At 40.6% G+C, this 18,335-nt stretch overlaps 1 protein-coding gene across 1 annotated transcript; it reads right to left on the bottom strand.

The window, feature by feature from the left end:
* Positions 1-442: 442 nt before the first annotated feature.
* Positions 443-1,568, bottom strand: LOC140629098 (sex-determining region Y protein). Its single transcript, XM_072818532.1, has one exon. The coding sequence runs from the start codon at positions 1,566-1,568 to the stop codon at positions 906-908; it is 663 nt and encodes a 220-aa protein (XP_072674633.1). The 3' UTR covers positions 443-905.
* Positions 1,569-18,335: the final 16,767 nt, after the last annotated feature.

The raw sequence follows: 18,335 nt of genomic DNA, 5'->3' as shown, positions 1-18,335 counted from the left end.
GATATGGACAAAACCGGATTTCCACAGCAGGAAGGAGAGATAATATACAGTACCAAAGAAGATATAATTTACATATGTAGTCCTTAATTATCTGGGGATTACAAAGACAGGCAAAGTAGCTGAGAGACCAATGAACCTGTCCTTTGCAAAGGGATTCCTTCAAACGAAAGCTTCAAAGAATGCTTTCCATGGAAGTACATTTTTATCTATAGCACAGTTTTATCCGTATTTCCCACTACTTTATTTTTGTGATAAAAATATTTATTTATAATATTTATTTAAATAATGTAATATAATATAATAATATAATAATAAATAATATTTATTTAAAATAAAGAGTGAAGGTCCACCCGGGGGCCTCAGGGGTAGAGCGTGGGACTTTGGCTCAGGGCCCCATGGGGGGGTGGGGGGGAGGGGGTCCTGACAGCGAGTCCCCCACCGGTCTCCCCCCCGCAGGGAGCCTGCTTGTCCCGCTGCCTACGTCTCTGCCTCTTTCTGGGTGTCTCTCATGAATAAAGAAAGTATTTTAAAAATAAAGAGTGAAAATTGTGGTACCTATGAGGACGATTATCAGATTATTAGTATATTCTTGCACCTATTTCACTTATTTAAAGCTCCGTCTATGGAGCAACTATAATTAGATATAACAGTTGTTTGGTTAAAAGAAAAACAAGTGGTCTTGGAAGTCCAGGAGTTTCAGAAAGTATCAACGTGCTCTCTCCTCAAGTTAAGCAGCCATAAACCCAGCCTGAGTCAATTGCATACTTTGTAATTCTTTATATGTTAAGCAAGTTTCCAACGCCTCATTTTGAATGAAATAATAGCAAAATCAGTATGAATAGGACGTTTCGTTAGCCAGAGTAAAGAAATCACTAAGGAAAATAAGCGTCAGAAAGTCCCAGCTGTTACTTAGAGTAAAAAGAAGCGTCAGCGGACATCTGTGCGGCCAAGGTTTCCGGACTGTCACGGAGGCTTGCGGAGCTGCTGTGGTACTCCTGTTGCAGCAGCGACCTGGCTGTGCTCATGGGTTGTGAGCAGCTTAACTGGTCCTCCATTCGTGTGTGTGCAGCCCTACTACAGCTGTCCGTGTAGGTGAAGGGGTAGAACCTCTCATCTACGTGCACCTGCTTGCATAGCATGGAGGAGGAGGCTGCAGGTAGCAATTTGTGACTTTTCTGTGCCGTGGCCTTCCGACGAGGTCGGTATTTATAGTCCGGGTATTTCTCTCGGTGCATGGCCTGTAGTCTCTGCGCCTCCTCGAAGAATGGCCATTTTTCGGCTTCTGTAAGCATTTTCCACTGGTACCCCAGCTGCTTGCTGATCTCTGAGTTTTGCATTTGGGGATTCTCTAGAGCCATCTTGCGCCTTTGATCGCGAGACCACACCAAGAATGCGTTCATGGGTCGTCTGACGCGATTGCGGCCGCTGTCTCTACCGTTTCCTCCGCTTTCACACCGATAATTCGAGGTTGAATTGTCCGTCCAACGGTCGGAAGACTTTCTCGGAAAGCCGAAGGCATTTTGTTGTACCGCTGCACCGTGATCATCGCAGTTCAATGCCCTGAACATAGCAGAAGCGTAAAATTACAGCGCTTACAGAAAAAAGGGGGGGGGGGGGGACGGGGGGCGATGCGTACGGAGGGAAGTTGGAAAGTGTAAGCGTTCAGAAAATTATCTAGACTCTGGTGCTGTGATTTTTGCTTCTAAAATACTCATTTCTCCGCCCAGCACCTTGCCTCAAACCCGCTCCGCTGACCATCACCCGAAGCCCAACCTACCGATTCTCAAGCAAAACTCCCAAATAAGGTCAACATCTAACCGGGCCGGCCGCACAGAAGTCTCCATGCATCTCTTTAAGAATTGAAACAGACTGTTGTTATTAATCAACATTTTTATCCCTTTAAATCACAGAAATCATGGGCACTAAAGATTGTGAATTGTTTATCATATGTGAAAGTTACACTTCACAAACTCTAAACATAACCTAATTCCATTAGCCAAAAAAACACCACAGGATACTGATATGTTAGTCATCATGGTGTTTCTTCTGCTTAATCTGGGACTGAAGATTCCATGCCAGTTTTCCACTGCCAAATAACTAGTAATTCTATTTTGTTTCTGTGCTGATGATTAACACAATGCTAATATGTATTGACAGGTAATAATTAATGGCCAGTCTGCAGAACAACCAAATTTTGATATACAAACTTTTCTTCTAAAAAAGGAATAAAATCTTTTAAAAAAGGAAACTAAACAAACAACACAAACAAGATGTTACAAATCTAAATTAAATTTCTAAATTAGAGCCAATTAAAAGTCATGGTATACCATGTGCAAGAAGTGAATACCTCCTCAAAATAAATTCTGAAGGCAGACGTGGAAATTATCTTAGAATATGTCTCTGTAATAGTGTGGGGGAAAGTTTCTCTTTGCAAATCTTAAAAGTACATTTGCAGTATCAGAGTAACTACTATACATTGCACAGGACAAAGCCTATTAAAAAACACAAGGTCTCCAAGAGACACAGTCAGGGGGACTATTTGGCTAATGTAGAGCACCTAGGCAGCATTGTATGACCTCAACCGCTGAGCCACCCAGGAGTCCCGAGAAAATCTTTATTTAACTCGTGTTCATTTTTATATCTGTAGGACACCCGGACTTTTGCCTCTTTTACTGAAAATTATCTTCTAACAATGTAATTGCTTCCATTGCTGACTGACTTACACACGCACAAAGGTAGAGGAAAAAAATATTGAGAATATGAACTATTCAGATTATGGGGCAGTGGGATAGGAGGTGGGAGAGCCAAGCCTGGCTAATCTAATGTAGATGTCAATGAAAACTTAAATCAAAGGCATTACCAAGTTTATCATACAGGCTAAGGTAGAAAACAGAGTTTGCAAAGAAAATCATCACTTTTTAAAATAAAGATAAATTGATGGTCAAAGTACATACCGTCTATCAAAACCAACTTTCCAATACACATATTCCAAAGTTTTTCAAATACTAAAGCTCAAACACTAAGATAGTACATTTTATTTTTTATTTTATTTTATTTTTTTAAATAGTACATTTTAGAGCTCAATGCCATGTTTTTGAAAGAAACGTCCAAGGTTGGGGGGGGGGGGGGAAGGGGGGAGGGGGGGGTGGAAGAGTTAACCAGGCAAATTAACTTGTTGTGGGAACAATATTGCTTACTCCGAGCTTTATGCCAATAAGTGAGAAATACATATTGCAATATCTTTTAAGCAACTTCCTGAACTACTTTGTATTTTTTAAAACTGTTTATATACATTATACATACACATATGTACATATACGAATATGTGTGGGTATATATGTGTATATAAAATATATGTATTTGTATATGCACATATATGTGTAAACATATATCATATATACATATATTCATATATATTTGTGTTTTATATTTAAAACCTCTCTTTCCACATGTTGCCCAGAAATAACTCCGCTCCAACCTTCAGTACCATGGGTTAATTTTCCTTTTCTTGAGCTTCAACTAAATGGAAATGCAAAACCATGTCTAGATTGTTTTATGAAGTATAATTTCACTGGCATTCAGTTTGTTTTAGAAATTTCTGTATGTATTTCATTCTACTTTTGATGGACACGTGAATAGACTTTTTCTGATTTTACTCATTACAGATAGTACGGTTCTTTGTACATTCGCATACGTGTATGTGGGAGAACATTTGCATGCATTTCTGAGAACCATATATCCCAGAGAGGAATTGCTGCTTATCTGTGTTTTGTAGCAAGGTTGTTTCGTTTTGTTTGTTTGTTTTCAAGTAGACATTGATATCTGGTAGTTTCTTTTTTTTTTTTTTTTTTTTTAATTTTTATTTATTTATGATAGTCACACACAGAGAGAGAGGCAGAGACACAGGCAGAAGGAGAGGCAGAGACACAGGCAGAGGGAGAAACAGGCTCCATGCACTGGGAGCCTGACGTGGGATTCGATCCCGGGTCTCCAGGATCGCGCCCTGGGCCAAAGGCAGGCGCTAAACCGCTGCGCCACCCAGGGATCCCGATATCTGGTATTTTCTAATGGCTATCTGCTATATTTTAAAATGCCAATCCTTAAATATTTAGACCAAACAAGAGCGTGGCCTCTAGATAAAAATCTGGATTTGACCCCTTCTCTGCCAGTCCTAACCTTGAACAATTTACTTTATCTGTGTGGCCCTCAGAGTTCTTGACGTTCACGTGACAATGATGGTGAAGATGATGATGATAACAATAATAATGTAACAACAACAAAGCCTACCTCACTGGGATGTTGTAGAGAGAAAATTAAGTAAGCTATGTAAGGATACAACGAGAAAATGTTCATAAAGTACTGAGAACAGAGGTTGACATTAGTAAAGGATTAAGTACTAGTTATTATTAACATGAAAATAATGCTCCATCTAGAAAATCTTTTAGTGGAAGAGTAATGCAAATATCCATCCTTGAGTTATTTAAATAGATATACATTTATTAACTATTACTTTTAATGATAATTCTTCCCATGAATATAAAATGTCACTTCATCATACCAGGTTGACAAGTTTGAACAAATGCTTCTAAGTGAGTAACTACCACTGCCATTAGCTTATAGAGTATTTCCATCATCCCCATCCCATCAACCCTAAAACTTCCTTGTGTTCCTGTGTACTTGGTTTCCTCCATCAATGACATAATTTCTATCATTGAGAGATTAGTTTTGCCTGAGCTTGAGCTTCACGCAAAGAGAACCATGCAATACTTACTGTGATGTATCTTCTTTCACTCAGCTTAAAGTTCATATGAATCTACCACAGTTTATGTGAACTTTTTGATGGACTGTTTTCAGTTTGAGGGTTTTATTAATAAAGCTGAACAGTTAAGTTAAAATGTCTGAGTGAACCTAAGTTTTCAGTTCACTTGGGCAACACCCAGGGGTGAAATTTCTGTGTCATGGGGTAGTTGTATGGGTAACTTGGTGAGAAGTTTTTCCTAAGATTTTTCCAGAGCTTTTGTGTCATTTCATATTTCTACCAGCAACGCGTGAGATTTCCATACACGCTCATGAAAAGGCTCAGCAAAACTTGGAATTATTGCTCTTTTAACGTTTAATCATACAATGAAGAGGTGTAATGATAATTAAAATAGTTACTAATCTCTGCTTTGTTTTCTGCTGGAGCAAATGTCCCCTCATTACTCTTCTCCCTTGGCATTTCTGGGTTAACATGGGGTTTTATTTGGTTTAATGTTTTTTTGAAATCTCTATGCTGATTCAAATGACCCGAAAATTCTGCTGTTGTTTTGGTTGAGACCACAACAAAATTAGTATATTAAATAAGAAAGGTTAACAAAACAACAAGAATGTATGGTGAAAACAAAAGGAGTGGTTCTTGCCTGGTGTTTAAATAAGGTGTTCTTCACATTTGTCCAGCAACTTTTTGTGAGAATGTGGAAAAATAAAATAAATTTGCTGTTTTCTTTATTGCCAAAAAGGAAAGCCACTCTCGCCCCTCCCATTCCTTGGAGCATTCCCTTTAGAGAACTTGTAAATTCTTTCTCTGCTCTTCTGTTGAGATGTACGTAAATCTTTTTAAGAGCTATATAAGCAAGCCCCTTGGCAGCTCCGAGGATCCCAGAAAGGTCTCTCCTAATGGCCTTGGAGCCTGCTCTTTGAAATGTAAACATCAGCAAAGACAATGCCTTTTGAAGTCCCCTTATAGGTAGGAGTTTAACCTACGCACCTGGCTTTCAACTGTAACCACTTGCCTCTCACAGAGATAGGAGAAAACTCCTTTAGACAAAGCTAATTAGCTAACTCCAGTTTGTAACTGGATTTGGTCATGATTAGGTGTTTCAAACTGTTAAGCACTGATTCAGTTCAAAAGCCAAAGCTGGACATTCCACTTCCAGAATTTAGGGATTGGTTTTGTCAAAATACTATAGGCAGTAAGATTGAAAATGTTTAGCCTTGGTGTTGCACTAACATATTAGGCCTACCATAAACTCTCTTAGCGTCTACTAAATTCTTTGGACTGTGTAAGGTTGCTTTCACTCATTGGTGCAAAATAAACTCCTTTTCATGGAAACAAACAAAGATCACAGACCATTAAAACAAACAAACAAACAAAAGATCGTGCAATCTATTAACTTTGGGGATGCCTTTATTCTCATTCCACAGTTGGAATGCTCTAGCAAAGATTCAGAAAAGATCCAAATATTGTTAAACATTTGGGAATTATCCACTGCCTCATCTTGTATTCTTGTATTCTTTTATTTCATCACATCAACCGATTCAAAACAGAAGCATTATATTTGTTTCTTGGTGGAGTCTGGAAGTGGACAAGCCACATGAAACTCAGATCATAAACATAAGATCCTTCCTCCCGCCCCCCAGGTAGAGGGACCTTACTGAGTAAGGGATGGATAGGACTCGGTTGGGACAGATAGGGGGCTGTGGGATCATCAGGCTCATAGAAATCCCCAAAATGCTGAGGTGTAAGAAAAGCAGAGATGAGGGAACAACCCAAACAACCCCGCCCTAGGGGTGGTGGTAGTGGCGTCTTTTTAATGACAATCATCTGTGATCAACAAACAATAACCAGATCCTAAAAGGAGTAAATCATTAAAGACCGTTATCACAAGTCCCTACTCAAACTAAGAGGTCACAAGAATAAGATAAGGCCACAAGCTCCCTGCCCGGTTCTAAACAAAAGATTGTCAGTGGAGACCCACGTGAGCAACCCTGTTGGGACCCTTATCACTCCTGAGACCTCTCTCTGTAGCCTTGCTTAGTAAACTTCTATGGCTTTACTCACTCACTCTCTTTTGTCAGAGAAATTCATTCTTCTTCAACTCTGTGAGACAAGGACCTAACTCTCCCTCTTCATTAGGATTTACTTAATCCTTTGAACATTGGCATTTATTTTCAACATCCTCACCAACTTGTCAGACGAGAAATCCTCAAAGAGAAAATCATAAGCTCTGAGGCAACCCCAATGATTATCAAAGGCAGTGGGGTTTTTTTGTTTGTTTGTTTGTTTGTTTGTTTGTTTGAAGATTTTATTTATTTATTCATGAGAGACACAGAGAGTCAGAGACATAGGCAGAGAGGGAGAAGCAGACTCCTCCCAGGACCCCAAGATCACTCTCTGAGCCAAAGGCACAGGCTCAACCGCTGGGCCACCGGCCGGTCCTCAAAGGCAGTGTTTTTCACTGCTTTTATCCCCAAGTTGTAGAGAAGCCTTTTAAAGGACAAGGACTCCCTGACTCCCCACTCCACAACCCCCCCCCCCCAGGTCCCCACCAGTGTTATGTCAATTAGGTGTTGTATAAAGTCATCAACATGCTTCCAAGCAAAAATGTAACTTTGTAAGATTGTGGCTTGTATAAAATGCAATTCTCCAGTTGGAAAACCAATTCTTTAGTTTCAATCCACTGCACTTGACACACAAGCTTTGCTGCAATGCTTTTTGTGCAGTTGCTAACACCTGAGGAAACCACGTCCCAGTGTTTGTTTCTCAAACCATCCTCGCAGTGCCTTTGTGCAAGGCACTATCGAATTTCAGGTTTCGGCTCCTTTGCACAAAGCTATGCTGGCTTTCGGCAGTTCAGATGATGTTGATGTAGGTTTGAAATGTAGTTGATGCAGTTTTGGAGCCGGTGGCCAAGAAAGGACTCTTGAGGTGTCTTTGATGAAAAGTGATTTTATTAAAGTATGGGGGACAGGTCCCATGGGCAGAGAGAGCTGCTGCTGCCTGGGGATTGTGAGGGGCAGCTGATTATATACTTTGAGGTTGGGGTTGGGGTTGGGGGAAGTGAACATAAGACAAGTTCCAAAAGGATTTTCACATGCTAAAGAAGACTCATCAGATACAGGAGGCCTTGCTATTGTCAAACTAACCTTGCTTTTCCCTCTAGTGAAACATTAAGACAGTTGGCAGTTTCTTGGAGGAATGTTATGCTCTGTGTCCTCAAGTATTCGTTAGTGGGTTGCAGGTTATAAAGATACTTAATTTTTCTGGGAAACGAACAAGGGGTAGTGGAAGGGGAGGTGGGTGGGCGGGGGGAAGGGGTGACTGGGTGAGGGGCACTGACGGGGGCACTTAACGGGATGAGCACTGGGTGTTATGCTATATGTTGGCAAATCGAACTCCAATACAAAATATTCAAAAAAATAAAAAAACAAAAATGGACTTTTGCAATGATGGCATGCTAAAGCCATATATATTTATCTACCTTTCCTTCCCACATCACTGTGACTGTAAGCATACTGACTTCTTGCCTCACAAAGAAACAGTAATGGAAATAGCAGAAGGCTTTTTGATTAATTAGGCATTCACTAAGGTGGTGCTGTGGATAAGAGCATTACAGAGGGTGTGTTATACTGTTCATTGTTAATTATCTGATGAAAAAGAACATTTGAATTCAAAGAGCAAATTGGAGATTTATCCTCAGGCAAACTCAGTGGTTGAAAAGGAATTTCCCTGTAGGGAAACGATGGACCACTCTTTTCTTTAATAATTTACGGTATGGTTGATTTCTTAGAATTTAAATGTAAAAAATAATTTAAAAATAATAAATAAATAAATAAATAAATAAAAGTAAAACGAAATTTAAAAAAGAATTTCATGTAAGTCTTCTGTTATTAATAAAACAAGTGATTTTACAAATAAGTCAATCCAATTTTAGTTTTTAAAATTATGATAAATGGACAATGAATGATTCATAGGACAAAGCATCTTAATTATAAGTGCATCTCAGTTATAATCTCATCAAAAGGGGTAATAAGTAATGTTTTTTCTTAAGCTTGCATTAAGCGAAGAAGAATGCATTCAACTTCTTTTACTCATAAGTGATTTTGTCGTTTTTACGATTTCATTTTAATACAGAACTGGTAAGTTTTTATAAAAGTGGATGCTGTAGTACTTTCCATTTAGAACACCTTTTTAGGGGCTTCATGTCAGATAACCAGGTTATTTGAAAAGTAATTTTCACACTGAGTAAAAGTCAACAGTTAAAAATATTTTTATTTATTGTTTTTATTTTGGGGGGGGAGCTCTTTTTTAAATTATTTTTTTATTGGAGTTCAATTTGCCAACATATAGCATATCACTCAGTGCTCATCCCGTCAAGTGCCCCCCCCCCCAGTGTCTGTCACCGGGTCACCCCATCCCCCACCCACCTCCCTTTCCACTACCTTGTTCCTTTCCCAGAGTTAGGTGTCTCTCATGTTCTGTCACCCTCTCTGATATTTCCCACTCATTTTCTCGCCTTTCCTCTTTATTCCCTTTCACTATAAAAATATGTTTAAGATACGGATTGTTTAAATGTTAGAATCATAGTCCTAGAGGAGTAAACACAGAACCACAAAGATTCTTTTGCATTCCAAATATTACATTACATGTAAATTTAAAATTTCTAAATTGAATTTGACTTTACAAAAGGAAAAGGGAATCCTATAAAATGGCATTCCCTGGAGAAACTATTATGGGAAGAGAGTAAGCGACAGGCAGGGCTAGATAGGGAGAGATAGGTAGGGGGCCACGGAATCAGGGTCACAAAAATCCCAAAAAATGTGGAGATGAAAAGAAACCAGAGATAAATAAACCAGACCATCCTGTTGCAGGATGCCAGAGATGGGGTCTTGTTATAATAGCTACTTGTGACCAACAAAGAATTACCAGACCCTAAAAAGGAAGTAAGTCACTCATGAACAGAAATCTCACAGAGGAAGACATAGACATGGCCAAAGGGCACAGGAGAAAATGCTCCGCACCCCTTGCCATCAGGGACATACAAATCAAAACCACAATGAGATACCACTTCACACCAGTGAGAATGGGGATAAAGAACAAGGCAGGAAACCACAAATGTTGGAGACGATGTGGAGAAAGGGGAACCCTCCTACACTGTTGGTGAGGATGTGAACTGTTGGTGGGAATGTGAGCTGGTGCAGCCACTCTGGAAAACTCTGTGGAGGTTCCTCAAAGAGGTAAAAATAGATCTGCCCTACGACCCAGCAATTGCACTGTTGGGGATTTACCCCAAAGATACAGATGCAATGAAACGCCGGGACACCTGCACCCCGATGTTTATAGCAGCAATGTCCACAATAGCCAAACTGTGGAAGGATCCTCGGTGTCCATCGAAAGATGAATGGATAAAGAAGATGTGGTTTATGTATACAATGGAATATTACTCAGCCATTAGAAATGACGAATACCCACCATTTGCTTCGACGTGGATGGAACTGGAGGGTATTATGCTGAGTGAAATAAGTCAATCGGAGAAGGACAAACATTATATGGTCTCACTCATTTGGGGAATATAAAAAATAGTGAAAGGGAATAAAGGGGAAAGGAGAAAAAATAAGTGGCAAATATCAGAAAGTGAGACAGAACATGGAAGACTCCCAACTCTGGGAAACGGAACTAGGGGTGGTGGAAGGGGAGGTGGGCGGGAGGGGGGGGTACTGGGTGCCGGGCACTGAGGGTGGCACTTGACAGGATGAACACTGGGTGTTATTCTATATGTTGGGAAATTGAACACCAATAAAAAATAACTTTATTAAAAAAATCTTGAAAAAAATTTTAATAAAGTTTAAAACTTTTTGATAAAAAAGAAAAAAAGCGAGAGAAAAGGAAGTAAGTCACTGGAGGTGTTATCAGTAGTCCTTACTCAGTGGTGATATCAATAGAGATGTTAAAAGGATTTAGGTTCCCTGGTTGGGTTTCAATAAAAGACCAACCCTACAAGCCCCCCGTGGCAACCCTGTTGCCACTCACTCCCGAGAGCCTTTTTCTGTTACCTTGCTTAATAAACTTCTACTTTTTCTGTTACCTTGCTTAATAAATTTCCTCGGCTTTATTCACTCGTTCCTGTGTCTGGAGACATTCATTCATTCTTTGACTCTGTGAGACAAGAACCTAGCTCTCCCACTTCAAAAGGTACCCATTGACATACTACATAGTTACAAGATCATACTATATCTTCTGTCCTGCAATTTACTCCGTTTCAATTTTAATATATTTACATGCATAGGATGCATATCTGCACACACACACACACACACATACACACACGGGATGCACTTTTGAAATGTGGGTGAGGTTCAATGGGGTAAGATCTGGATCCAATGACCAAGAAAGAATTCTGGAGACCTCTTTGGAGCAAAATGGTGGTATTATTAAAGCACAGTTCATAACCCGTGGGCAGAAGAGCTGCCCCACCCCCACCCCCACCCCCCTGCCCCTTTTGTGAGGGGTGGCTGATTATATACTGGGAGTTGGCAGGAAAAGGGAGGTTTTCAGAAGAACTTTCATATGCTAAGGAGGACCTACCTGACACCGGAGGCCTTGCTTATTGTGAAGTTATGATTGTTTAATTGTATCTACAGGGATGCCTGGGTGACTCAGCAGTTGAGCATCTGAGCCTTCAGCTCAGGCTCAAGGCCTGACCCTGGGATCCTGGAGAGCCTCTGGCATCCGGCTTCCTGCGGGGAGCTTGTTTCTCTCTCTGCCAATGTATCTGCCTCTTGTTTCTCTCTCCGCCAATGTCTCTGCCTCTCTCTCTCTCTCTCTCTCTCTCTCTCTTCTGCCTGTCTCTCATAAGTAAATAAATGAAATCGTAAAAAACAAAACAAAACAAAACAAAAATGCTAATTGTATCTACATTTCCTTCTGGAAGCTAGGTTACTGATAAAAATGCTTTGTTCTTGTAAATCACTAAGACATTTGTAAACTGAGGGAGACTCCTGCCTTGCAGGATTGTGATCTCTATAAATTACCCGTTTTTCCTTTCCTTAGCTTTTGGACAGCCAGGAGTGGGTTTTGGTGGGCATGGGGTGGGTGCGGGTGAGAATGGGGGTAGGAGGGGTTCCCCGGTGTCAGATCTTGCTTTATCCTCAGCTAGCCTTCTGTTCCCTCATCACATATGCATACATTTATACACACCATCTTCCTGTAACTGCCCACAGCCTTAATTTAACTTTGATAATTTATATTTCATTGCATTATTTTTGAACTGTGACATATGAAATAATTTCACAATTTCAGAAAAGTTGTGACGTTATTTACCAATAAAAGGTGTGCACCCTTGTTACCAAGCTCAAATTTGTCTGCTCACCAGATGGGCAGCAAGCCAAGGTCTGAGCTACCGGCTGTGAAGCAAAGAAACCTCTATTGTCAGAAGGGCAGCCAAGGAATGAGAAGACAGGGGATTTTTCTCAAAGCTGCCTTGCCCTGTTGAGCCTGATAGCTTATGTATATATGGGGAAGGAGGTGAATACATGACATTGGAATGAGGGACCTCTTCTAATTTTGAGTGGGGTGGGGGGCTAGAAACAATCTGGAAATATGCATTCTTCTGGACATTGAGGCACCTGGTACAATCAGGTAATTGTTTTTTTCTTTTTTTCTTTCAAAATTGTATTTATTTATTTATTTATTTACTTATTTATTTTTAATTCTTTTTTTTACATTTTTTAAAATTGGAGTTCAATTTGCCAACATATAGCATAACACCCAGTGCTCATCCCATCAAGTGCCCCCCGCAGTGCCTTTCACCAAGTCACACACAACCCCCCCCCCCCCCCCCGCCACCCACCTCCCTTTCCACTACCCCTTGTTCATTTCCCAGAGTTCTGTGTCTCTCGTGGTTTGTCACCCTCACTGATATTTTCACTCATTTTCTCTCCTTTCTCCTTTATTCCCCTTCACTATTTTTTACATTCCCCAAATGAATGAGACCATATAATGACTGTCCTTCTCCGACTGACTTATTTCACTCAGCATAATACCGAACGGTTCCATCCACACTGAAGCAAATGGTGGGTATTTGTCGTTTCTAATGGCTGAGTAATATTCGGTTGCATACGTACACCACATCTTCTTAATCCACTTATCCTTTGATGGACACCGAGGTTCCTTCCACAGTTTGACTATTGTGGACATTGCTGCTATCAACATTGGGGCAGGTGTCCTGCTGTTTCACTGCATCTGTATCTTTGGGGTAAATCCCCAGCAGTGCAATTGCTGGGTTGTAGGGTAGCTCTATTTTTACCTCTTTGAGGAACCTCCACAGAGTTTTCCAGAGTGGCTACACCAGTTCACATTCCCACCAACAGTGCAAGAGGGTTCCCTTTTTTCCACATCCTCTCCAACATTTGTTGTTTCCTGTCTTGTTAATTTTCCCCAGTCTCACTGGTGTAAGGTTGTTGTTTTGATTTGTATTTCCCCGATGGCCAGTGATGCGGAGCATTTTCTCATGTGCTTGTTGGCCATGTGTAGGTCTTCTGTGGAGAAATGTCTGTTCACGTCTTCTGCCCTTTTCATGACTGGGTTGTTTGGGTGTTGAGTTTAATAAGATCTTTATAGATCTTGGATACTAGCCCTTCATCTGATAACGTCATTTGCAAATATCTTCTCCCACGCTGTTGGTTGTCTTTTAGTTTTGTTGATGGCTTCTTTTGCTGTGAAGAAGCTTTCTATCTTGATGAAGTCCCAATAATTCATTTTTGCTTTTGTTTCCCTTGCCTTCATGGATGTATCTTGAAAGAAGTTGCTGTGGCCAAGTTCAAAAAGGGTGTTGCCTGTGTTCTCCTCCAGGATTTTGATGGATTCTTGTCTCACATTTAGATCTTTCACTCATTTTGAGTGTATCTTTGTGTGTGGTGGAAGAGAAGGGTCCAGTTTCTCTCTTCTGTGTGTGGCTGTCCAGTTTCCCAGCACCATTTATTGAAGAGACCGTCTTTTTTCCAGTGGATAGTCTTTCCTGCTTTGTCGAATATTAGTTGACCATAGAGTTGAGGGCCCATTTCTGGATACTCTGTTCTGTTCCATTGATCTATGTGTCTGTTTTTGTGCCAGTACCACACTGTCTTGATGACCACAGCTTCGTGGTACAACTTGAAATGTGGCATTTTGGTGCCCCCAGCTCTGGTTTTCTTTTTTAATACTCCCCTGGCTATTCAGGGTCTTTTCTGATTCCACACAAATCTGAAGATGGTTTCTTCCAACTCTCTGAAGAAAGTCCATGGTATTTTGATAGGGATTGCATTGAACACGTAAATTGCCCTGGGTAGCATTGACACTTTCACAATATTAATTCTTCCACTCCATGAGCACGGAATATTTTTCCATCTTCTTTGTGTCTCCCTCCATTTATTTCAGAAGTGTTCTGTAGTGTTTAGGGTATAGATCCCTTCCCTCTTTGGTTCGGTTTCTTCCTAGGTATCTTATGCTTTTGGGTGCAATTGTCAATGGGATTGACTCCTTAATTTCTCTTTCTTCAGTCTCATTGTTAGTGTATAGAAAGGCCACTGACTTCTGGGCATTAATTTTGTATCCTGCCACACTGCCGAATTCCTGTAGGAGTTCTAGCAATCTTGGGGTGGAGTCTTTTGGGTTTTCTGCCTACAGTATCATGTCATCTGCTTAGAGTGAGAGTTTGACTTCTTCTTTGCCAATTTGATTGCCTTCAAGGTCTTTTTGTTTTCTGATTGCTGAGGCTAGGACTTTTAGTACTATGTTGAACAGCAGTGGTGAGAGTGTGTTGTGCCCAAGATTGCCAATCCGAGAAACCACCAAGGAGCCAACACCGATGCAAGCACACGAGGGTTTATTAGCAAGCTGGAGCTTGGGTCCAAGTGTACCCGTCACTCGGAGCAGGGACTTGGACTCTGAGGTGGGTTACAGCTGGATTTTTATGGGCTGGTCTAGGGGATTTTCAGTAAGGGTGGGGGAGTTTCTCAAGATGTTAGGTCCTCATTCCGATATGGGACTTTCCGCTAAGGGCAATGTCTGCAGTTTTTCTTGGAACCAACTTGGGCTACAGGCCGCAGTTGTTTACTCATCCAGGGGCCTGAGATGGCTGCCAGAGGTAAAATGGCTGCACTTATGTCAACGCTATGGTAGTCTTATTTTTCTCGGCCTCCATAAGTGGACTTCCCTGTCGTGTTCCTGATCTTACGGGAAAGGCTCTCAGTGTTTCCCCATGGAGAATGATATTTGCTGTGGGTTTAATTTTTTTTTTTTTAATTGGAGTTCAATATGCCAACATAGAGCATAACCCCCAGTGCTCATCCCGCTCATCCCAGCAAGTGCCTCCCTCAGTGCCCGTCACCCAGTCACCCCAATCCTCCACCCACCTCCTTTTCCATCACCTCTTGTTCGTTTCCCAGAGTTAGGAGTCTCTCATGTTCTGTCACTGATATTTCCCACTCATTTTCTCTCCTTTGTCCTTTATTCCCTTTCACTATTTTTTATAGTCCCCAAATGAATGAGACCATATTATGTTAGCCCTTCTCCGACAATCAGGTAATTGTATGTCAGATAATCTTGAGACAAATGGTATCATCCATCCGGTCCCCAGTAGGTTTCTACAATCAGCGGATATAGAGGGAGCAGCAGTGGAAAAGGCAAAGTGAACAATTGATTATGCATGAGGTTAAGAGGTACGCGGAGCATAATTAAGGAGGGAACAAAACAGAACGTGGAGCTAAGTTTCTCTTCTTAAGAACACAGCTAAGACACCTACAGTTGTAAAGTTTGTGCTCTCTAAACCGGTGCAGGAGCCATGCTTATGGCCTTACCCTCATCCAGCTTCAAAAACTGTACATATCTTGATGCAGTTGCATTTGTGCTTACCTCCATGTCGATGTACATATAATGAAAAATTTCCCATGGAAACATTTCTTAATAAGTTGTGTATATCATGCTTTTTGCCCCCCTCCCAATATTTTAGTACGCATTTCCCAAGATAAATGATGTTCTGTTATATAATTCAGTGATTAAATTCAGAAAAGTTAACATTGATCTGATACAGGCTAATTCATATTCAAATATCTCTAGCAGTCCTGATGGGGGAACAGATGACTAACTGAGGACAAAGCACAAGCCAGGGGCAGCACATTGACAAGTCCTTGAAACAGGCAGAGGGACATTCCTTCTAAGGACTCAATTGCCTCAATGTTAATCCTTTGTTAAGGACAAAAGGCAATCATAGCCCAACCCCCAGGATCCTGTGAGTCTACAGTCTAAAATATTAAAAATTCTCTAGAAATTTCTTTTATCTCTAAACCCCCAAGATATGTGTTGGCAATCATCCCCCAAGCACATGGCCCACTGATATCCATCTGAAGGGTCTCATGACTCAGGTTTTATTAGGTGGTAATAAACTTTGGGAGGTAAATCTTCAGGGTGAATTTCTAGAATTCCTTTTCCCAACAATAGCTAGCACCCTCAAGGCCCTGGAGACCTTGCTTCCAAAATTCCTTAGAGAGTACACTATAGCCCCAAATCCTTCCCAGTTCCCAGGTATATGTATGTATGCCTATATGAATTCTTTCTTGGTCGCCGGCTCTGGACCTCACCCCATCAAACTTCACCTATAGTCCAAAACTCCATCAGTCCAAATGATATGCTCTACATCATGCCACCCCCCTTCCCCGTTGCAAGCTGCCATCCAGAAATATGCATAGCACTCAGCTGCTGTGTCCAAAAGGTACTCAAGATTTGTCCATCAGTTATTTAGTAGAACGTTAATTGGTAGAAAGTCCACAAATTTGAGTTTGCATGATGTTTCTTGACAATTAGATGAAGTTATGAAATCTTGGCACCCCTATCACAGAAATGATGTTGTATCCTTGTGGTGCACGTTTCGTTTCTCAGGAGTGAACGAATGTCCATCATTTGGCTATGGCTGTGCCCATTGGTGCTCCACATTACAGCTAGCATTTCTCTGCTGTAATTAATAAGTAATTGTGGGGATATGCTTTGAGTCCATTTTCACCCACGATTATGCTTGCTTTGGTGATTTTTGTGTTTCCTTTGGCAAAAAATACACACTCTCACGCATATTTCCTTTCCTTTCTTTCTTACACCAAAGGTAGCATACTGCGGATGTTCTGGCACTATTTTTTGGTTTGTAATATATCCTGGAAATAACTCCTAATCAGGGACAGACTCCTCATTGCACTTCATCACTGCACAGACTGCATGACCTGTACAAACAATGCTGTGTTGAATAATGGCTGGCACTTTGGGAGGTAAATCTTCAGGGTGAATTTCCAGAAATGGAATCATTAGGTCAAAGGGTAAATGCCTATGTACCATCAGATTCCACTCCGTTTTGCATCTCCACCAGGAGTATTTGACAGTGCCTGTTTCCCCACAGCCTTGGAAAATTACTATGTTCTCGGGCTTTTCAAATTCTGCCAGTCTGATGAGTCAGAAATTATGTCTCAGGGTACTTGATTGCTTTTCTGTTCTCTTCTCTTCTTTTTCTTTTTTCTCTTCTTTCTTTCAAATAAAATTAAAATTTTAATTATTTTTTGTCTCTCAAGTTAGTATTTAAATTCCATTTAGTTAACATACAGGTTAATATTAGTTTCAGGTGAAGAATTTAGTGTTTCATCACTTCCATACAGCACCCAGTGCTCATCACAACAAGTGCCCTCCTGGTCACCGATGACCCATTTAATCCATCCCCCTGTCCGCCACCCTTCCAGCAACCCCCAGTTTATTCTTTGTGGGTAAGGGTCTGTTTTACAATCTCTCTCTCTCTCTCTCTCTCTCTCTCTTTTTCCTCCTTCTCCTATGTTTCTCTGTTTTGTTTCTGAGATTCCACATATGAGTAAAATCATATTTCTCCTTCTTCTGACTGACTTATTTCACTTAGCATAATACCTTCTAGCTCGCTCCATCCACGTTCTAGCGCATCGCAAGATTTCGTCCTCTTTGATGGCTGAGTAATATTCCACAGCATTCCATTATGTCTATACATATATGTAATAAGTACATATTATATAAGTACATCATATATATACCTATATGCATATAAAATTGTATATCGCATCTTCTTTATCCAATCATCAGTTGATAGAAACTTGGGCTCTCTCCGTAGTTTGGCTATTGTTGATAATGCTGCATGTACCATCTCATATCTGTATTTTTTGTATACTATGGGTAAGTAAATACCCAGTAGTGCAATTGCTGGGTAGTAGTGTAGTTCTATTTTTAACTTTTTGAGGAACCTCCTACTAAGTCTTCCAGAGTGGTTGCACCAGTTTGCATTCATACCAACAGTGTGAGAGAGTTCCCCTTTTTCAGCACCCTGGCCAACATGTCTTGTTTCCTGTGTTGTTGATTTTAGTCATTCTGACAGGTGTGAGGTGATATCTCACTGGAGTTTTATCCACAGGATAAAACAAACAGGAGTTGTATCCTGTTTTGATTTGCATTTCCATGAGGATGAATGATATTGAACACGTTTTCATGTGTTTGATGGAAAGATATGTTTGGAAAAATGTCTATTCACATCTTCTACCCATTT

This window comes from Canis lupus, chromosome Y (genome assembly GCF_048164855.1).
Source record: "Canis lupus baileyi chromosome Y, mCanLup2.hap1, whole genome shotgun sequence".
NCBI lineage: Eukaryota > Metazoa > Chordata > Mammalia > Carnivora > Canidae > Canis > Canis lupus.
Note: the sequence above shows the minus strand (reverse complement) of the source record. Positions and strands in the feature narration are given on the sequence as shown.

Coding starts and splice junctions, on each gene's coding strand:
- LOC140629098 (XM_072818532.1), bottom strand. CDS start 1,568: ATGTTCAGGGCATTGAACTGCGATGATCACGGTGCAGCGGTACAACAA.